General features: G+C 41.6%; 1 protein-coding gene and 1 long non-coding RNA gene across 3 annotated transcripts in view; one reads left to right on the top strand and one right to left on the bottom strand.

Moving 5' to 3' along the window:
• Positions 1-18,538, bottom strand: part of LOC138744647 (uncharacterized) — an 82,371-nt gene that overhangs the window by 33,037 nt on the left and 30,796 nt on the right. The window lies entirely within an intron of this gene.
• LOC138744062 (cyclic nucleotide-gated channel beta-1-like) lies at positions 3,311-16,657 on the top strand. Its single transcript, XM_069899555.1, has 8 exons — positions 3,311-3,341; positions 3,677-3,707; positions 4,658-4,757; positions 7,194-7,275; positions 7,568-7,646; positions 12,146-12,221; positions 14,902-14,938; positions 16,511-16,657. Exons 1-8 carry the CDS (start codon positions 3,311-3,313, stop codon positions 16,549-16,551), a joined length of 477 nt encoding a protein of 158 aa, XP_069755656.1. The 3' UTR covers positions 16,552-16,657.

Raw genomic sequence — 18,538 nt, 5'->3', positions numbered from 1 at the left:
TAAAACTGTGCTTCGTTAAATTAATTCAAAGAGTCTGCTTTTATGTGGTATAGTTTCTAAAGCTGTCACACTCAAAGCCACTGCACAGCTTGACTGTTCCCAGTGAAATGCTCAGGCAGGTGAGACTGCCAACCTATATATTTCTCCCTGCTTCTTGGTGCTTTACAATCCTAACATCCAGGTGCCATCTCTGGTTTTATAAGCGGCAAACATCTACCAATTTCACAAACTTCTCCAAAATAGAATCCAACAAGCCAATCTTAAAGCAGCACCATGCCCCAAGAACTCAGTCACTGGTTTCTATCTTTGAATCTCTTGCCTAATTCTCAATGTCCCAGTTGCTGTATAATCAATGGTACAGACATGCCATCACTATACCTTAATAATCTATGCAAATATGCATATACATCCCATCGGACAGCTGTGACAGAGTATTTAGAGGTGGTTTGGTAGGAATTGTTAGAGTAGGTTGCACACAAATATTTTAAAACATAGAATTTTTGCAGGACTTTTGCAGAGTGCTTTTTCCAAAAGAGCAACAAAGTGTCAACATATAGGTCCTTGCTGATTTTCAGAGAGAGATTCCTTTTTCAGGACATTCCAGCTGATTCCTTCTCAATCAGTCTTGCTGACGAAACTTGCCGCTTCAGGGTTCTCCAGATGATCCTCTTTCTTTCAGTCACCTTTCAGACAGCTTGTCTTCTCCTTTGACCAGGCAGTCTTCCAATTTTTGTCAGCTTGTCCCTCTGGAACTGATTTCTGTGTCTCTCCTTCTCTCTCTGCTCCCTCCCTCTCTGAGAGTAAAGCTGTTCTCCTCTGCCTGCAAAGATAATATGCTCTTCCAGGCAGCATGCTGCTGTATGTTGATACTTTGTTGCTCTTTTGCAAAAAGCACTCTGCAAGAGTCCTGGAAAAACTCTGTGTTTTAAAATGTTTGTGTGCAACCTGCTCTAACAATTCCTCCCAAACCACCTCTTAATACTCTGTCACACATCAGACGCTGAAAGTGCTTCATCTAAGCAATGATCTTGGCTGACAATTCAGCCCTCTAGGAGGGAATCTGGGGATGATTTGTGAGTTGGCAAGTTTGATCATTATCCTAAATCAGGGGTAGCCAAACTGCAGCTGGTGAACCACATGCAGCTCTTTGACATGTAATGTGCTGGTCACGGAATTATGTTGGCTGGAGGAGATATCAGTGCTCCTGAAACTACCCTGGGACACTCCAAATCCCTGCACCCAGATCAGGGGATCCCAGGACAGTCATAGTCCTGGCGACATGACAAGGAGGGAGTGGACCCTGGAGGAATTGCCCCTGCAGAGGAGAGGAGCGAGCAGCACACACCAGAGTTGGGTTCTCCTCGCCCTGGCCGGGCCACATCACAGCAGAGCGCCGCCAATGTGGGTGTGCTGGAGGACGGTCAGGCAAAGGTCTGCAGGGAGTGGCCACAGAGGTTGGGAAGCCAGGGTTTGGCCAGGAGAGTTCCGCTGTGGCATAACCTGCCCTAGAGGCAGGGTATCTGTCCAGGCACTCTGGCAGGTGCAGAAGGAAGCAAGCTGACAGAGATTGGGAAGAGAAGTTGGAGAGGGTCTCGAGGACCTCATCCAGGAGCCCAGCCAGGACAGAGCTGGAGCTGGCAGCAGTAGTGAAGGTCCTCTCAGTGGCCACGGGCAAGCCCTGAGCCCATTGGATGGAGAGTCAGTACCAGGCAGTGCAGAGTTTAGACTGCTCCATTCCCCAGAAGCTGCTCCCAGAAGCCGCTTCCCCCCATCCCATCAGCAACTGGGAAGAGGGGTGCAGAGGGTGGGACTGGGAAGAACAGAGCTGTGGGCCCCCTGTCTTCACTCTGCTGCAGGAGGCAGTTTGCACTGAGTCACTTCCTGTATCATGCACTCCACTGTGGATGCTGCAATGGTGCAGGTATCGACAGAGACCAGTGGAAGCAGCATTCTAGAAGGACCAGGAGTCAACTAATTACAGACAATTTGGCTGAGGACCCAGATCCACCTTTCCCCCACAACCCTTAATTCTCCTATGATACAAAAATGTATCTTACTGTACCTTAAATATATTTAATGAGGCAGCCTCTACTGTTTCCTTGCGCAGAGATTTCCGCAGAAAATCAGTCAGGACTTTGAAAATATTTGATATGTATATATGCACTTTTTGTTTATTAGCTGTTTAAAAACTATATACATTAATAAATATTATTATGTACATGTTTTTCTTAATATTTATACAAAAAAATGGTAAAAACATGTAAGTAATATATTTTCATGACTTGTGGCTCTCCAACATCTGAAGTTTATCCTATGTGCCTCTTAGTTAAGCAAGGTTGGCCACCCCTGCCCTAAATATTTGTTCAGGTGAATGCAAGCAATCCCACTCTACTTGTTCAAAGAAATCCGGGGAATTCTATGAATGACCAGGGCAATATTTATCTCTGAATCAGAACCACCAGGAGACATCAGATGATTTTCATTTCATTGCACATTGTGAAATGTTGATATATTTATATTGGCTCATTTACTTTCATATAGAAGTAAACATGACTACATTTATTCATTCATTTGCTGGCAAGTGCTTGAAAATTAATTAGGTCCTATCATACTGGAGATTATTCCTTTCTTTACTAAATCCTGCAGTACGAGAAGATTCAAAAGCTGCTTTACCAGAGGGGAATAACACTGAACAATGAATGGAAGCAGTGAAGTTGGTGGAGATATCAGAAGGTGTGGTGGGTGGATTTTGTATTTGTAGGAAAAGTCCAGGAAAGAAAACTCAAGGGCAGCCAGGGACAACGATGGATGGAGAGTCAAACGAACAGGAGCGTGGCAGAACAAGATCATTAGGAGATCTCTAGATGAGGAAAAGGGCTTTGTAACTGAAATGTTGGAGGACTGAGAGCATGATTGAACCTTCATGGTGATAGAAAACAGCAGTAGATTTCTGGATTAGCTGGAAATTTTGAGGTTGGATTTCAGAATGCCAAAAAAGAACATTATGGAAACTAAAAGGATACAAAGAAATCATGTTGCAGCAATCTAAAACCTCGGTTAAACTGCATTTGGAGTAATGCGTGCAATTCTAGTTGCCTCATTACAGGAAGGATGTGCAGGCTTTGGAAGGGCTCCAGGAGATTTACCTCGGTTCAAAGGCATGGGCCATGGGCAGAGGTTGGACAAGTTTGTTTTATCTCTCGTGTCAGGGGATACCTGATAGAAATTTTAAAAATTATGAAAGGCATGAAAAAGGAAGAGTGGATCTTTTAGCCAGGGTGAAATTGTAAATTGTCAGTGTGAAATTGTCATGGTGAAATTCCAGAGGACATGCTTTGAAGGTAGGTGGGGTGTGGGGTTGGGTGGAAGGGGAGGGTGGCTTGGGTAAAAAGTTGTTCAGGGCAAGTGTTTTTTACACAGTGTATGTTGGTGTAGATATGATAGTAGCACTAAAGAGTCTCCTACGCAGGCACATGACTATGCATCGCAAGGAAGGAGCAGAAGTTTAGTTGAATTTAGTATAGTGCAGGCATCGCGGGCTGAGGAGCCGGTTCCTGTGCTGTACCCTTGTGATGAATTAAAAGTTGAGTAGTGAGCCAGAGGAAAGAAAGGAGGTGGCTGGGATACTGGGAAAGTGGTGGTTTAGGTGAAATTCTGACTTTGATGTTTAATTCAGGAGATTATATGGATTTGCTTACAAGGCGTTGGTGAGAACTTCTGTTTTATCCAATTTCAATTTAATTTTAATTTTAAATTTTTCATTTTAATTTGGACACACAGCACAGATACATGCTCTTCCAGCCCACGCTGTCCAAATACATCCATGTGACCAATTAACTTAACCCTGGATGTCTTTGGAATTTAGGAGGAAGCCAGCTCAGGTCACAGGGAGAATATACATACACCTTACAGACTTAACTGTGCCACAATGTTTTATAAAACGAGCCATTAGTCTATAGACCACACATGTCAAACTCAGGCCCGCGGTCCAAATTTGGCCCGTGATATAATTATATTTGGCTCGCAAGATCATATCAAATATATATTAGCGCTGGCTCGCTAGCCGCCGTGCCAGTATAGCGCATGCACAGCTAATACTACAAATCCCAGAATGCTTTGCAAATGCATTGGTGCTGGCCCGTCAGCCCGCTAATCGCCCCCACCTCCTCTCTTTACTTTCATTAGCACCTGAGACCTGTCGCCCAACTCACATGTAATAAACCCCTCACGAAAAATGGCCAAACGAAAGACAGAAAACAGGACCCTTCAAGACAGGTGGGGGGCAGACGATATGTTCATCATTTTAAAAGACAAACCTGTTTGTCATTGAAGGAAGTTGTTATTTTTTTGGCTTGTGAAAAAAAAACATTTAAAAGGAGAAATATTATTTATTGAATATTTTATTTCTCATTTGTTAATGCTTCTTCTGGAAAGAGTTTAACCAAACTATTATTAAACATTTATTTTAATAAGAAAAAGTTTAACATTACATATGTTGAAAGAAGAGAAAACATGCAAATGTTGTTGAAAATTTTCAATAAATATTTAGTTTGGCCCACGACTTAGTTCAAGTTTTTAATTTTGGCCCTCTGTGAATTTGAGTTTGACACCCCTGCTATAGACTAAATCCCTTTATGTTTTTGACCTCACAATGCAGTGTATTTGATTGGCTAAAGAAAGTGATTCCCCAACCTCCAGGGATCTCTGTGCCTGCATCAGCCAAAGCAGAAACTGAACCAGCTCTCCCAGAAAACAAGGTGGGTCCCGATTAAAATCATTTCAATTGCTCAGACTCTATTGACAAATGATTGATAACTGTTCCAATGTTTCTTGAAAGATATATTTGGGGGTGAATAACATGGTCTTCAATTTGGACTGTTTCTACTGCTTCTGCTGAAGATAGCACTAGGCAGTGGTGGTGTGTGGCCTGCAGCAGAAAAGGAAAACCTACACTTACAAAGATACTTGCGTTTAAACCTATCAAAGCTAGGGAAAACAGCACAAAACATAGCTGTAACAGATAAGCTTTTGAGCCACTTAAAGATCTCAACAATCCTACAAGTGCCCATTGGAAACCATGCATCAGATCACCACTCTGGCAAACACTGTATCAGAATCAGACTCACCCTGGCCGTCGTAAACATATCAGACCCCTTCCCCCTTAGACAACCAAGGTCTGTACAGTAGTAACATCACTGCAACTGAAAAGCTTTCAAGCCATTTCAGTGTATCCAACAAAGTCAATAAAGCCTCAAAAAAAATCATTGAGACTGACTGGCTTTTATCCTTTAAATGAGCTAGCAGCACACAAGGTCAACTGGAAGCTTTGGAAACGTGGTCGCTGGGGTGACCGCCAAGTAAGACCGAAAGGTAGGGGTCTGTGTAATCCTACTCTTCCCAGTGACCTTTTAGCCAATGTACAGTGAGTCTCTGACAAATAACATTGAAGACCTCAGGGCAAGATTGCTATATCAGTGGAACATGAGGAATTGCTACTTACGCTGCTTCATGGTTCATCCCAATGATCAATTATCTATGGTGTGAAAGAGCTAGTCAGTGTTTTCAGTTGACGCCCTGATTCAATACTACACCTCATCACTATTGCAACTGCAAAGTAAATGGATGCTGGAAACCTGAATTAAAATAACAAAAAAGTACTGGAACTGGTTAGTAGATAAAAACAGTATATGTGGAAAAGTAAGGCCAGGCATTTGTCCCTGTTAAAGACATAATGTAATGACATTCAATTCAATTTCTAAAAAAAACTCCATAAAAATCAACAGACATTGTCTTTAGTGCTCCCAGTTAGAAGAATATCATTAATTAGTGCAAACAATAGAAATGAAGTTGATTTTCAACAAGTTAATTTTTCAGATAGATGAATTTTCATGAACTCCAATGAAAAGTCATTGACCTGGACCAGTAATTCTGTTTCTTTTTACACTAATTTGTCCAACTTGGTGAGTATTTCCCTCCCCATATTTACCACAGAAACAGAGAACCGAAGTGGTTGTTTTCATTTTAACTTTTTGACTTAACTATGTGCTCTGAGCTTATTTCCATGACTTTGAACAATAACATTTCGGAAGTCAGGGATCAAAAGCAGATACAACATCTGAAAGATTCTTATGACAAAGGACTTTTCATGTCCTTTGTATAGCTGAAGAAGAAATATGTTGTTTTTTTTTTGTTACCTTCAGTTATGATCCTTCCTTGGGGCCAATTTGGGCCCTGAAATGACTCTACCAGCACTCACTAAAAAGGAGAAACTACTCCATGAAGGAAATGTATAAGTTTATTTCTAGAATGTTTTTTTTTATTGATGAGTGAGAGCCCAAAGCCAGGTTTGCATAAATCTAGAGTGAGATGGGAGTCAGACTTAGACATAACAATTGACAAACGACTCTGGTCAGATCTGTGTCAGGGAGGTTTGTTGGCTACAATCACCCCACAGGAATTACACCAATATAAACCTGAATTATCAGAGATTTGTTTTAGATGTGGTGGAGAGGTTGGTTCCTTCTTACATTCTACCTGGCTTTGCACAAAAGTGAGGCCCTTCTGTGACACCCTAACCAAGATCACATGAGTCACCTTTCTAGCAGAGCTTTGCTTTCTGGGGAACTTTACCACAGTTGGTAGATCACTAAGTAATCCTCAAATTAAATTCACAGAAATTGCATTGAGTGGTCAGGAAATGCATAGCAGTAACATGGAATTCTGACTCCCATCTACTCATGGATAGGTGGTCTTTGGAGATGAATAGCTGCATCCCACATGAAAAGGTCACATACAATCTCAGGAGGGGATATAATACCTTCCTAAAGTTCTGGCAGCCTTATTTAGAGCATATAGGTAACTCATTGGCTCCAATATAGGGTTACAATCGCTACTGTCTAGCCAGTAGACCTCTGTAAAGATTTTAACACTGTGGTATTATCGTGTCTCCATATGTTTTTACTGAATGCACTGACAATTAGATGCTTTTTTTGTTTATTTTTCTTCATTCTTTTTCTGTTTAATAGGACTTGTATAAATGGGTTTTGAGGGAGGGGTTGTCTTGATGTTTTACATTTGGTATAATTATTGATCGTTCAATATATTTAAAATGATAAATATAATATTCCAAAACACCATGTGTGCTCTTGTCATCCCTTCAGAGAGATTTACACTTTGTGCTGTCTCCTTTAAAGGTCCCAGAGGAAGAGAAGGTTGCAGAGGTGAAGGTGATAAAAATTAAAGAGGAGGTTCCCAGAGCTGTCACCATCATAGAAGGTATTAAATGGATTGCCCATCAATTTATTAAAAATACAAATATAAACTCTTCAGGAAGTTCAATGCAATACCCAAACCCATATTTTTGTTGCAATTATATTTGACCAGATTTTCTTAAAAATATAACCATTCTTTCAAATCAGCCTGTGTTCAGTTTAAGCCATGGGTTAATAAATGAGATATTGTAGGACTGTGCAAAAGTGATACTAGATTTTCAGGGCCATGTTATGATTGGATGATAATTCTTTGCATTGCTGGTCAAGATTCAATAATTTCTCCTGTACTTTCCCAGTTGCTCCTGCAGAACCCACACTGAATCCCATCACGTCTGAGGAGAAGCAACCAATGTCTGAGGCAATGACTAAGACCAGGTACCAATGAATAAACGGAGACTTGGAGCTTCTCGGAGTTAACTCAGGCTCTAAAAGCATTGTTTAAGATGATGTTGCGAAGTTATTGGGGAGTGTTCACACCACATCTTTATGGCACAAAGTATGTGAGGGCAGAATGAGAAATTCTAACTATTTTGGACCCTCTTCATTTTCTACAAAATGGGTCATACAGTGAAGATAGATGCAGGAGTGGGTGTGGGGGCCACCTAGGGCAGGAAGAGTGGATTCAGTAAGTGAAAAAAATTGGACAAATTTATTTTCTGGACCAAACATGGTCCAGAAATTCAGCCATGTAGCACTATCACATATGTGACAACTCTTTTCAAGAGCTGGTTAATTCTGATGATTTGTGAGCTGAATAATACCACTCCAGAAATTCATTTGTGTACGTTCAATTACAATGTGACCTTGATTTCACTGGCCCTTTGATGGCACAGTAGCAGGACAGTTGGATCTGCTGCCACACAGCTCCAGTGACCTGGGTTCAAAGCTGACCACAAGTCTGTGTGCAGTTTGTGCTCTCTCCCTATCAGCATGTGGTTTTTTCCCTGGATGCTCCAGTTCCCTCCCAAGAGGATGTGTGGATTTATAGGTTAATTGGCTGACATAAATTGCCCTTAGTACACCTGGATGGCAGGAGAAGAAGTTGAGGTCATGTGCGAAAGAATGGGTTGAAGGGAAATAAGTGGGGGAGTGGGACTGATGGGGTTGCCGTGAAAATCAAAGGTCCTCCTCAATATTGTATGGAAATATGTGGTTGGTCTTGTTGCAAGGAGATTTCTTCTGCATGTAAGGATCATTTTATTTTTCAATGTTGGATTTTCAGATTGTCAAATTTGATTAACTTACTTATCTCTTTTTCTCTCACTACTACATTTTCCATAAGTCTGAATAGTTTTCTAAAGCTAGCAATTATCTATCTCATCCTAGACCAGCGTCCCCAAACCTTTTAGCCCATTGACCCCTTCATGGAATACTTGATCCCTTATTGATCCTCAGACATGGAATCCTGACACTGGACAGAGAGGGTGGTGGTGGTGGTAGCACTAGATGGTGGGGTGTGGGGTGTGGTGGTGGTGCTGGATGGGAGGGTGGTGGCACTGGATGGGGAGGCGCTACCAAAGGTACAAAGAACACATATCTTTCTTCTACACTCAGTCCATCCTCCCAATGCTCTCAATGTATTCAAAGGCTGAAGCCAAATACAACATGGTGGTCACCAAGACCCACTCTCACAAGAGGTTGGGCACCACTGCCAAAGGTACTATTTTCCATTGATCTCCCCCTGCTTTCCACTGCAAAACTTCAATCAATTTCCCCCCATCCCCCCACCACCGTGGCATTATCAACCCTCTTTCACCCCCCTTGGACGGTCTCATCGACCCACAGGAGTCAGTGTCAACCACTTTGGAGACCCCTGGTCTAGACTGTACATTATACCTCCAATAGATTATACCTGATCTGGATTAGCACCAGATCTGAATCTCTAAATGATGTAATGTTGTCACCTGCCTACACCACCCACTCCATTCATTCATACCCATTGTTGCAGCAAGTGTGATATTTTGTGCTGGTCAGAGGGATGAGCAAAAATAATGTCAGACTTATACTTTTTTTTAACTTTTTCTTGCATCAGTGAGAATGAGAAAAGGTAACAGTATTCCATGTGCTGTATTATCTTGTCATATTTTACAGTTCAGTCATGTCTCAGTGCTAATACGTAATCCGATTGGACAATAAGCTTGCATGGTGTTAACTCATAAATAAAAGCCATTATGGTCACTAGCTGTCAGAGTTGAACCTTTTAAGTCATTGATTTTTTTGGTCCCAGGTTGTGCTGGAGACTAAATGTGGCTAAGGATTAATTCAGACCATACATACTTTCATTTCTGATGCAGTGGGGTCATGTGTAAAGGCAATCTCTGCATATTGATGATGAGCTCTCACCTAAACTCTTCCAGGCTACTGATTCTGCATGTAAATCCTGTGTTAGAAATTCTGAGACCAGGAGAACTGTTGCTCTTTGGGTTCGTGCAACACATAAGCAATATCATATGTTTCTCCTGAACAATTTTAACACTTCTACAGGACTCATGCCCACCCCACCACCATCCTTACAACAGATTTTGAATGTTGCTGCTTCATCTTACATTAGGGACCATCTGACACCAGGAGATGTTATGGTAGAGGGACAAGCAAGATGAAGGTGGCTCAAAAGTGTGTTTTGTGGAATGAAGGGGAGACACAGAGACAAGATAACTGGGAGAAGTCAGAAAGAGGAAATTGTGATAGCAGTGCTTGGATGGGAGGCTGAAATTTGTTCTACATCGAACAATCCTTTTACTCTCTGACTCCAGAGCCATGTGGATCTTAATCCTACAGCATTCCACTCTTCTGCTGGTGACCATGGTAGACCTAATGTGGCCATGGGAGGACACCTTACCAGCCTACATTGAAAGCAACTAGAACACCATGAGTGAATCTCCATCTACAAGGGCATTCCACATCTCTCTGACTTTGAATTGAGGGAGAAGACAATGTCAGCCTTTTAAGAAAATGAAAATAATGTCAATAATAATTGATCTTTCCTTCCTGGTGAACCTAGGTGTACCAGTCAGGGCCAGTATCTTTCATCTTTTTTAATGTGCTAGTCATCACATATCTGGGTTGTGAAACTTATGACCTCGAATCTGGTTCTCTCTATTAATATTCAAGAATCAATTTATTGTCATAGTAATAAAACAGTGTTATATTATATGAAATTTATTTTTGCCTGCTGTAAGGCAGACAGATTCACCACTGGCAGGAATTGCCTAAGCACCTCTTACAGTCAGATAGAGAGAAGCAAAAGAAAGTCCCCCAGAGTCACTGAGTGTCCGTAGATTCACCTCCAGTGCTTCCACAGCCACACAGAGTCCAGTCCAAACCATTGGGCAACCCGAGCTCCAGATCTGAACCTCCGACACTGTCAGGAACCCTCGGCACATCTCATATCCTGGTTCCGATACCTGGTACCCCTCCAGCCTGTTCAAGCCAGTCTCCAGCAGTCCACAGCCTGGCACGAGTCTCCTAACAGCAGTTTCCTGCAGCCTCACCTCAAGCCGCAAGCAGCCCGTGACATGCATTGGTCCCTCAGCTGCAGAGCCCCCTCACTGGTCCACCGCTATGGTCACCATCCCCACAGATTGTCTCCTCCGCTTCTCCTTCTCAGATGGTGCATGACCTTCCTGTCCCCTGGTCCCCTTCTCCATTCCTCCGCTTCCCCAAAATCTGCAGACCCTCGTGGGTGCTGCTGATTAATAGGGTGTCACCACCGTGGTCATGGGATAATTTTCACCTCATACAAGTCCAACTTGGAACTTCCACAGCTAACTTGCCAAACTATGTTTAACCATATAACCATGTAACCACTTACAGCACAGAACAGCCCAGTTCGGCCCTACTAGTCCATGCCGTAACAAATCCCCACCCTCCTCGTCCCACTGACCAGCACCCGGTCCATACCCCTCCAGTCCTCTCCTCTCCATGTAACTATCCACTCTTTCTTTAAATGTAACCAATGATCCCGCCTCGACCACATCTGTCGGAAGCTCATTCCACATCCCTACCACCCTTTGCGTAAATAAATTTCCCCTCATGTTCCCCTTATAATTTTCCCCCTTCAATCATAAACCATGCCCTCTAGTTTAAATCTCCCCCACTCTTAACTGAAAAAGCCTATCCACATTTACTCTGTCTGTCCCTTTTAAAATCTTAAACACCTCTATCAAGTCCCCTCTCAATCTTCTATGCTCCAGAGAAAAAAGCCCCAGTCTGCACAACCTTTCCCTCTAACTCAAACCTTGAAATCCTGTCAACATTCTCGTGAACCTTCTCTGCACTCTCTCTATTTTGTTTATATCTTTCCTATTATTTGGTGACCAAAATTGTACACAGGGGAGACACAGAGTTTAAAGGTGTACTGTAGCAAAGTGATGTTATTGGGCTAATATCTCTAAGCCTTATTATTTGATCTGGAGATATAATGTGGAATCGACCAAGACAGTTGAGAATTTTCAATTTGATGGATTAAACAAAAATCTGGAATGATAATTAGTATTGATAGTAGTGGTCATGAAACCATTGAATTGTTGCAAATTTCCATATAGTCAATCACGTCATTCAAGGAAGGTATTTCCTTGCCTGGTGTAGCCTAGAGTCCTCACTTCTGGACCAGTTAGATGTGAACATAATTTCCAGCATTACCTGTGATGATCTTGTCTTTTGAGTGAACAAACAAAATTAAGAAACAGGACTGAAGTTGCTCAATTCTAGATCTCGTAGCGATGGGCTTTAATATTATCTTGCTGGTGGCCCATACATTCTGTCAAGAAGGCCTGATACTTAGATTTTAGTCAATTTACTTCTATGATTTGCATTATTGTTGTGAATAAATTGTTCCTAAGTACCTTAACATTTATAATTATTCTGTTCTTCAGTGTCTTTGGTTGGCTGATACAGGGTCTTGGGAAAGTTGTGCCACAACCAGTCACCAAATCCCATTCACTAAAGGAGGTATGTTCTGAATTAAAACATTGATTATGGAAGGTCAGATCTCACTGTCCTTTATCGTGCTATCATCCAGTTAGATCCCTGGCAATGTTCATCTAATTGGGTAAAACTACATAAGAATATGCATTTTAGCTGCATGTACAAAGAATCTTGGTTGAAGGTTTACAACTGCCATATCATGATCACACCAGAAAGAATTTCAGACATTAAATAAACTCTTACTATAGCAGCCTCTGGTCTACTGCATGAGGAGGGACACAGAGCAATAACTCCCTACACACAATGATCTATCCTGTTAAAGCTCATACATAGGCCATTTGGCCTATCAAGTCTATTATTTTCCTATAACATCCTCTCTCGCATGTCTATCAATACCTAAGATTGTCCTGCCACTCATCTACAATATATAGTGCCTAGCAAAAACCCACGTGGTCACAGAGAGAATGTGCAGACTCCACACAAACAGCACCATTGGTCAGGATCGATCCCAGGTTATTGGATTCATGCTGCACAATTTGATGTGCCACCGTCCCTTCTGAGCCCTGATGTATCCCACGCTAATGTGAGGTCTGGAATGATCAAGGGAGCAAAGATCACAGTGGAGTGAAACATAGAAGTCTGCAGATGCTGAGATTGTAGTAAAAACACACAGTCAATGCTGTAGAAACTCCGCCAGTCTTTCAGTGAATGTAGGAGGTAAAGATATTTTACTGACGTTTCAGGCCTGAACTCTTCTTCAAAGTATGAGCAAAAAGCAGGCAGGTGTCCAAATAAAGACTGGGATAGAAAGGGAAGAATGGGAGGGGACTGGCAGCTGACCACCATTGCCTTGCTGACATGACTGCCATGATCTTATGCGCTATCAGACTGAGACCATCCGCAAATAGGAGTAACAGCACTTTATCTTTGGTCTGGGCACTCTCCAACCAGATGGCATTAACTTCTCCAGTTTCCGTTAAAACCTCCCCACCCATCTTCTTCTCCTTTCCTTTAGCTCTGTCTCTCTCGCTCTCTCTCTTCCCTTTTCCCTCTGGCTCATTTTACAGAGCCAAAATCAATTCTCTCCTCTTATCTTTCCAATTACCACCTTTTGTTTGTTGGTCTGGCTCCTCCCCCTCCCATTCTTCCCCATTTCTCTCCCCAGTCTTTTTTCAGATGCCTGCCTGCTTTTTGCTTATACCTTGAAGAAGGGCTCAGGCCCGAAATCTCGATAATGCATTTTTACTTCCTATGGATGCTAAGTTTAGCCAAGTTCCTCCAGCATTTACTGTGTGTTATTACAAAGATCACAGTGGACAGCTGCTTTGTGATTTCTAGAATAATTCTGCAAGGTGTGTTGGAGCATCCATTAATGAGATCTCCATTATCTTAAGCATTGAAAACTGAGCAAGGCACATCCTACCTGCAAGGCAATTAAGTCACTATGTAGACCATTCAACTGGTGTCATGTCTGCTTCCAGTTTTTGTTTAATGAAGGTCATAGATTGCACCCAAGGGCTCCAATTTAGACTGATAAGAAAAGTTCAGGGCCTGACTCTTATTGTCATTAACTGCATGACTGACAGATATTGGAAAATACATCCGATACTAAGGAGAATTATATACGAAGGTGCCAGGACCAATTTCCCAGAGGAGCTATTCCACCTAGAAATCTATTAAATTCAGTTTGTTGAAGACCAATCATCTCAGCTGTAGACATTTAGGCATGTATATGGAAAGGAGCAGTTTAGAGGGATAGGGATCAAAGGTAAGTAGACATGGTCAGTATGTACAATTTGGGTTGAAAATTCTATACAACAAGATTGTGAGTTCCTGTGGAGAACCCTGGCTCCAAACAATTGCTTCATCAATGATCCTATTTGCTATTTGGACAAGATCTGTCTTGCAATGATTTGACTCCATTCATAATTCCCCTTTTAATGAAGCAGTTTATCTGCAAGATGTATATAACATCTGTTTAGGTTGATAAGTAATTAGTAGCATTTTTTCCTCCAACAATACTAAGTAATTATCATTTCCAACAAGAAGGCATCTTCCAACTTCCATGATAATTAATGCCATCACTAAATCCCATTGATCAATAATTTAGCAGAGCCGGGAACATACACACAATGGCTCCTGCAGTAGAATTATGGGCTTGGTATATTACAATAAATCTGGACATTCCAAAGCCACTGAGCCACATTAAATTGTGATTAAGTATTTCTGAGTTGCCTGGGGGATAAGGGTGAAACATGACTCATGGTCAGATACTTGGCATCTCATCCACTAGCATGGACATCCACTAAAAGCAGTGCCATGGCACAGGATGAGCTGTGGTGCTTTCCCCAAGCCCTATGTGGGAAATTAAATCCTCCTATGCCCCTAATTCCTCAGCCTATCTTCAGGATCCTCCCAGACCATAACATCCAGACTCATCTACTTGACAAGAAAGCATCTTCTCCCACCAACCAGGGATTTCTGTCCACCCACACCTCCATGTAGCTCAAGAATTGCCTTTCTTCTCATCCCTTTCAAACTGGCAACTAACCAGCAGCATCATCCAAAAAGTAAACATTACATCAGCAAGTTCAGCTCTCTCTATTTACCAGAACCTTCTGGGGATTAAAGGTGACAGAGTAATAACAAAGGTTATGCTGTAGCTTTACTCTAATGTCAATGTTTTCTCTTCTCTGCTACCTAGGATGTCGCTATAACTACTGCATGTACTGTGGAGGAGAGTAAGTATAATGACTCTAGAAAATTTTTGGTTAATTTATAAATGGTCAAATAACCCCAATTTAAACCTGGTACAATCAAAACAGGGCAGATGACTGAGCAATAGAGATCTACTGAGTGGACAGCAGGTTGATATGGTGTGAAACTCCAGCAGAGCAGTACCTTGAGAGTCAATAGTAGGGATAGGTGAGATACAGAGCTTGTCACCAAATTGTAGGCATTAAGGTTAGATCAGCCACACTCCTCCAACAAAAGGGCAGAAAATATCACACACATTTGCAGATTCAGCTACAGTACTTCATTGAAACTGGACAACCCATTTGTGTTGCAGATAACACTGAGGATTGACAACCCATAGGTAGGCAGTGTCATCACGTGGAAGGAAGGGTATAGCAATGATGGCTATCATGGTGCAATGGGGCAGGATCCCTGACCAGGTTATCTCTGCAGTGTATGTGTGGTAGAAGAGTTAGTATGCCAGGTGACTGGAGTTACAATAGTTCATTGACACTGTCAGCCTGGCATTTCAACATTTTAGTCAGTCAAAGACTTGACTATCTCGACATTCTTAACCCCATAATATCTTAATTTTCATAATGTGAAACAAAATACTTTTTAACAATAAAACTTCCTTATTAGCAAATCTGCCTCTTGTAGCGGACATTTCCATTTTCTCTTCCACAACAACTATTATTTGTTGAACCCAAATGACATCCTGATGGTTCATTTAAGGAAATTCTGTGTAACAGTCCACATCCACTAGAATTCACTCAAGACAGGATTTAAAGCCAAGAGAGAGAAGAAACATTTTCTTCTTTGGTTCTTACTGATCATGCAGACACTGTTTCAGAAGCTAAATGAAGCTGGGAAAATTAAACAAATGAATATGAAGTGGTTTCAGAAGTGTAACGGCAAATTGAAGACATTTGTTTTCTTGTACTGCAGGTACTAATGTGTTGGCATATTGGTACAAAGCAAGCTTTGCCAACTTTTTTGGGGTTGAAGATTTGGGGTGCGATGCTGGGATATGCCATGCATTCCTCTTTGGAGTTTAGGATAAATTTTAGCTTAAGATGCAAAAATATTTTTGGTTCATTTCTATAATACTGAACAAGTTTGTGCCAATCACATTCCAGTTCCTATGAGATGAACATTCATAAAACCAAATAGTTTTTGACCAAAACAGCAGTTGGATGATTGTTGTAGGATATGGAGAAAAATCGCAATGGCTTAAGGGTTGTAGTTTCAACCAGTCAATGACAAAGGATCATTAATATATTAATTCATGTTAGTTTAGAAGTTATTTTGCACCTTAAGATGACATTGTAAAGGACTCCTATTCTGGCCTTCACCTCAGAACACTTGATTCTGAATATGACTTCAAATTTGAATAACTCTCCAGTTATTACACTGACATCTTTCCAACATTATCCAGTATATTAAAAAAAATTGTTAGTGGGAGTAGAAGTATCCAGGAACAGCTTAAATGAAGGGAGTTGAAAAGTGGGGACAGTATGGGCACAGGTAATGTTCCACTGTTTTCCCTAATTGTATCATCTTCTCCTTTGTTTCAGGAGGGAAGCCCGTTCTCGTCTCTGAAACAAAGGAAAAATGAAGGCTTTGGAAAAATGTCAGTGTGCGGAGAGATGTCAATGTGTAATCTTCCATTAATGGGAGCTGAATCCCAGATTCAATTAAGAATAAAATGTTTTTAGAGGGCAGTCTCTGAATCTGCTGGGGCATTTGCAGGAATATCGTTGACCAGGACAGGTCTTCAGTAGCTGCTCCTAGTCTTTACATAAGATTTTCTCAGTTAGTTTGGCTACTTCTCTTTTTATTTGTTGATTTTTTTCTGAAATTGATAAATCAATTAACACGTCAGTATGAAAATTTTGCTTATTTATTTTGAGAGATATCAGCCAGTGGGATCCACTCTCTGAAGGACATCTATTGGCCAGTGGAATCCTCTCTCTGATGTACATCTATTGGCCAGTGGGATCCTCTCCCTGATGGATATCTATTGGACAGTGGGAACCACTCTCTGAAGGACATCTATCGGCCAGTGGGATCCTCTCTCTGAAGGATATCTATTTGCCAGTGGGATCCTCTCTCTGATGGACATCTATCAGACAGTGAGATCCTCTCTCTGATGGACATCTATCAGACAGTGAGATCCTCTCTCTGAAGGACATCCAATGGACAGTGGGATCCACTCTCTAATGGACATCTATCAGCCAGTGTGATCCTCTCTCTGAAGAACATCAGAAAGCTCTCTGAAGGATATCTATTGGCCAGTGGGATCCACTCCCTGATGGACATCTATCAGCCAGTGGGATCCACTCTCTGATGGATATCTATTGGACAGTGGGATCCTCTCTCTGAAGAACATCTATCAGACAAAATGACCCTATCACTTTGAAGCATATCTATAAAACAATATGATTCTTCAATCTAATGAACATTTATCAGTCAGTGATCTTTCAGTCTAATGGATAGTGTAATTCTTCATTCTGAGATGCATTATTCATATAGGGTGATTCTCTCTCTGAGGGACATCTATCAGACCATGTGATCTTTCAGTCTGAGGACATCTATCAGAGAGTGCAATAGCAGTGTGAACCCTTCAGTCTGCTGGGTCTATCAGGGTGATCCTTCATCAGACAAAGACTTGTTGGAGGAAGTCAGAAGGTCAGGCAGCATCTATGGGTAGAAATAGTCAGCTAACATTATGATTATAATAAACAGGTAAAATTACATAAAGGGAGAAAGAAGCTGAGAGCATAGGCAAAAGAAGGTTGAGATTGGTTGGAAAAAACAAAAGGTGTGGAAGGTGGAGAGACAAGTAGAGGGAAATATTATTTAGGAAGGAGGGAAAAAAGTGAGTACAGGAGTAGGTAAAGAGATGGAAACTATTTTAATTCTGTTAGGTTTAAGGCTGTCCAGAGGAAAATGATGTGCTTGTCAAGTTTGCATGTGGCCTCTCACTTACAATGGTTGAGACTGAAGAGAGTCATGTCATTATAGGAATAGTTGGGGAAAATGAAGTGGTTGGCTGCAACAAGGTGACATTTAGACCCATAAGCATTGGTATGGTGAAGCACTCACCCAATCTGCATTTGGTCTCACTGCACCTGGAAGATCTGTTTGTGGCCCTGGATGGAGGTGAGGGAGGAGATGTAAGGACAAGTTTTCCACTTTCTGCAGGTGCAGTGGTAAATATGATCAGACTGAGGGACTTCTTTTTTTCTCCATCTGAGGCAGTGTGTGAGTCCACATTCTGAGGTGCATTTATCAGAGAATGTAATTTCTCTTCAGACTGAATTATTTGTAGACCCAATCAGTTTGAGCAACATTAGTCAAATAGTATCATACTATCAATCTTAGGGGCATCTATCAGGTAGGTGAGACCTCGATCAATCTCCCTGGCCAAGGAAGAATGCACATGACAGAGGGAATATTGCAGAACATTTCCAGATATATTCCTAGGGTGAGAAGTTTCTCATATGAACAGAGAATAAACAAATTGGTCCTATATGATTTTGAGTTTTATGAGAAGTGATCTCATTGAAGTGTACAAGGTTTGCTCTGGCTATGGGTCTGGG

This window comes from Narcine bancroftii, chromosome 10, assembly GCF_036971445.1.
Source record: "Narcine bancroftii isolate sNarBan1 chromosome 10, sNarBan1.hap1, whole genome shotgun sequence".
Lineage (NCBI taxonomy): Eukaryota > Metazoa > Chordata > Chondrichthyes > Torpediniformes > Narcinidae > Narcine > Narcine bancroftii.
This window is presented reverse-complemented; position numbering and strand designations above follow the sequence as displayed.

Bases quoted from the DNA above. Each gene is read 5' to 3' on its own strand.
- LOC138744062 (XM_069899555.1), top strand. From the start codon at position 3,311: ATGGTGAAATTCCAGAGGACATGCTTTGAAG. The intron at 7,647-12,145 runs GTACCAATGAAT...TCTGTTCTTCAG, and splicing joins GAGGCAATGACTAAGACCAG to TGTCTTTGGTTGGCTGATAC. The intron at 14,939-16,510 runs GTAAGTATAATG...CCTTTGTTTCAG, and splicing joins TGCATGTACTGTGGAGGAGA to GAGGGAAGCCCGTTCTCGTC.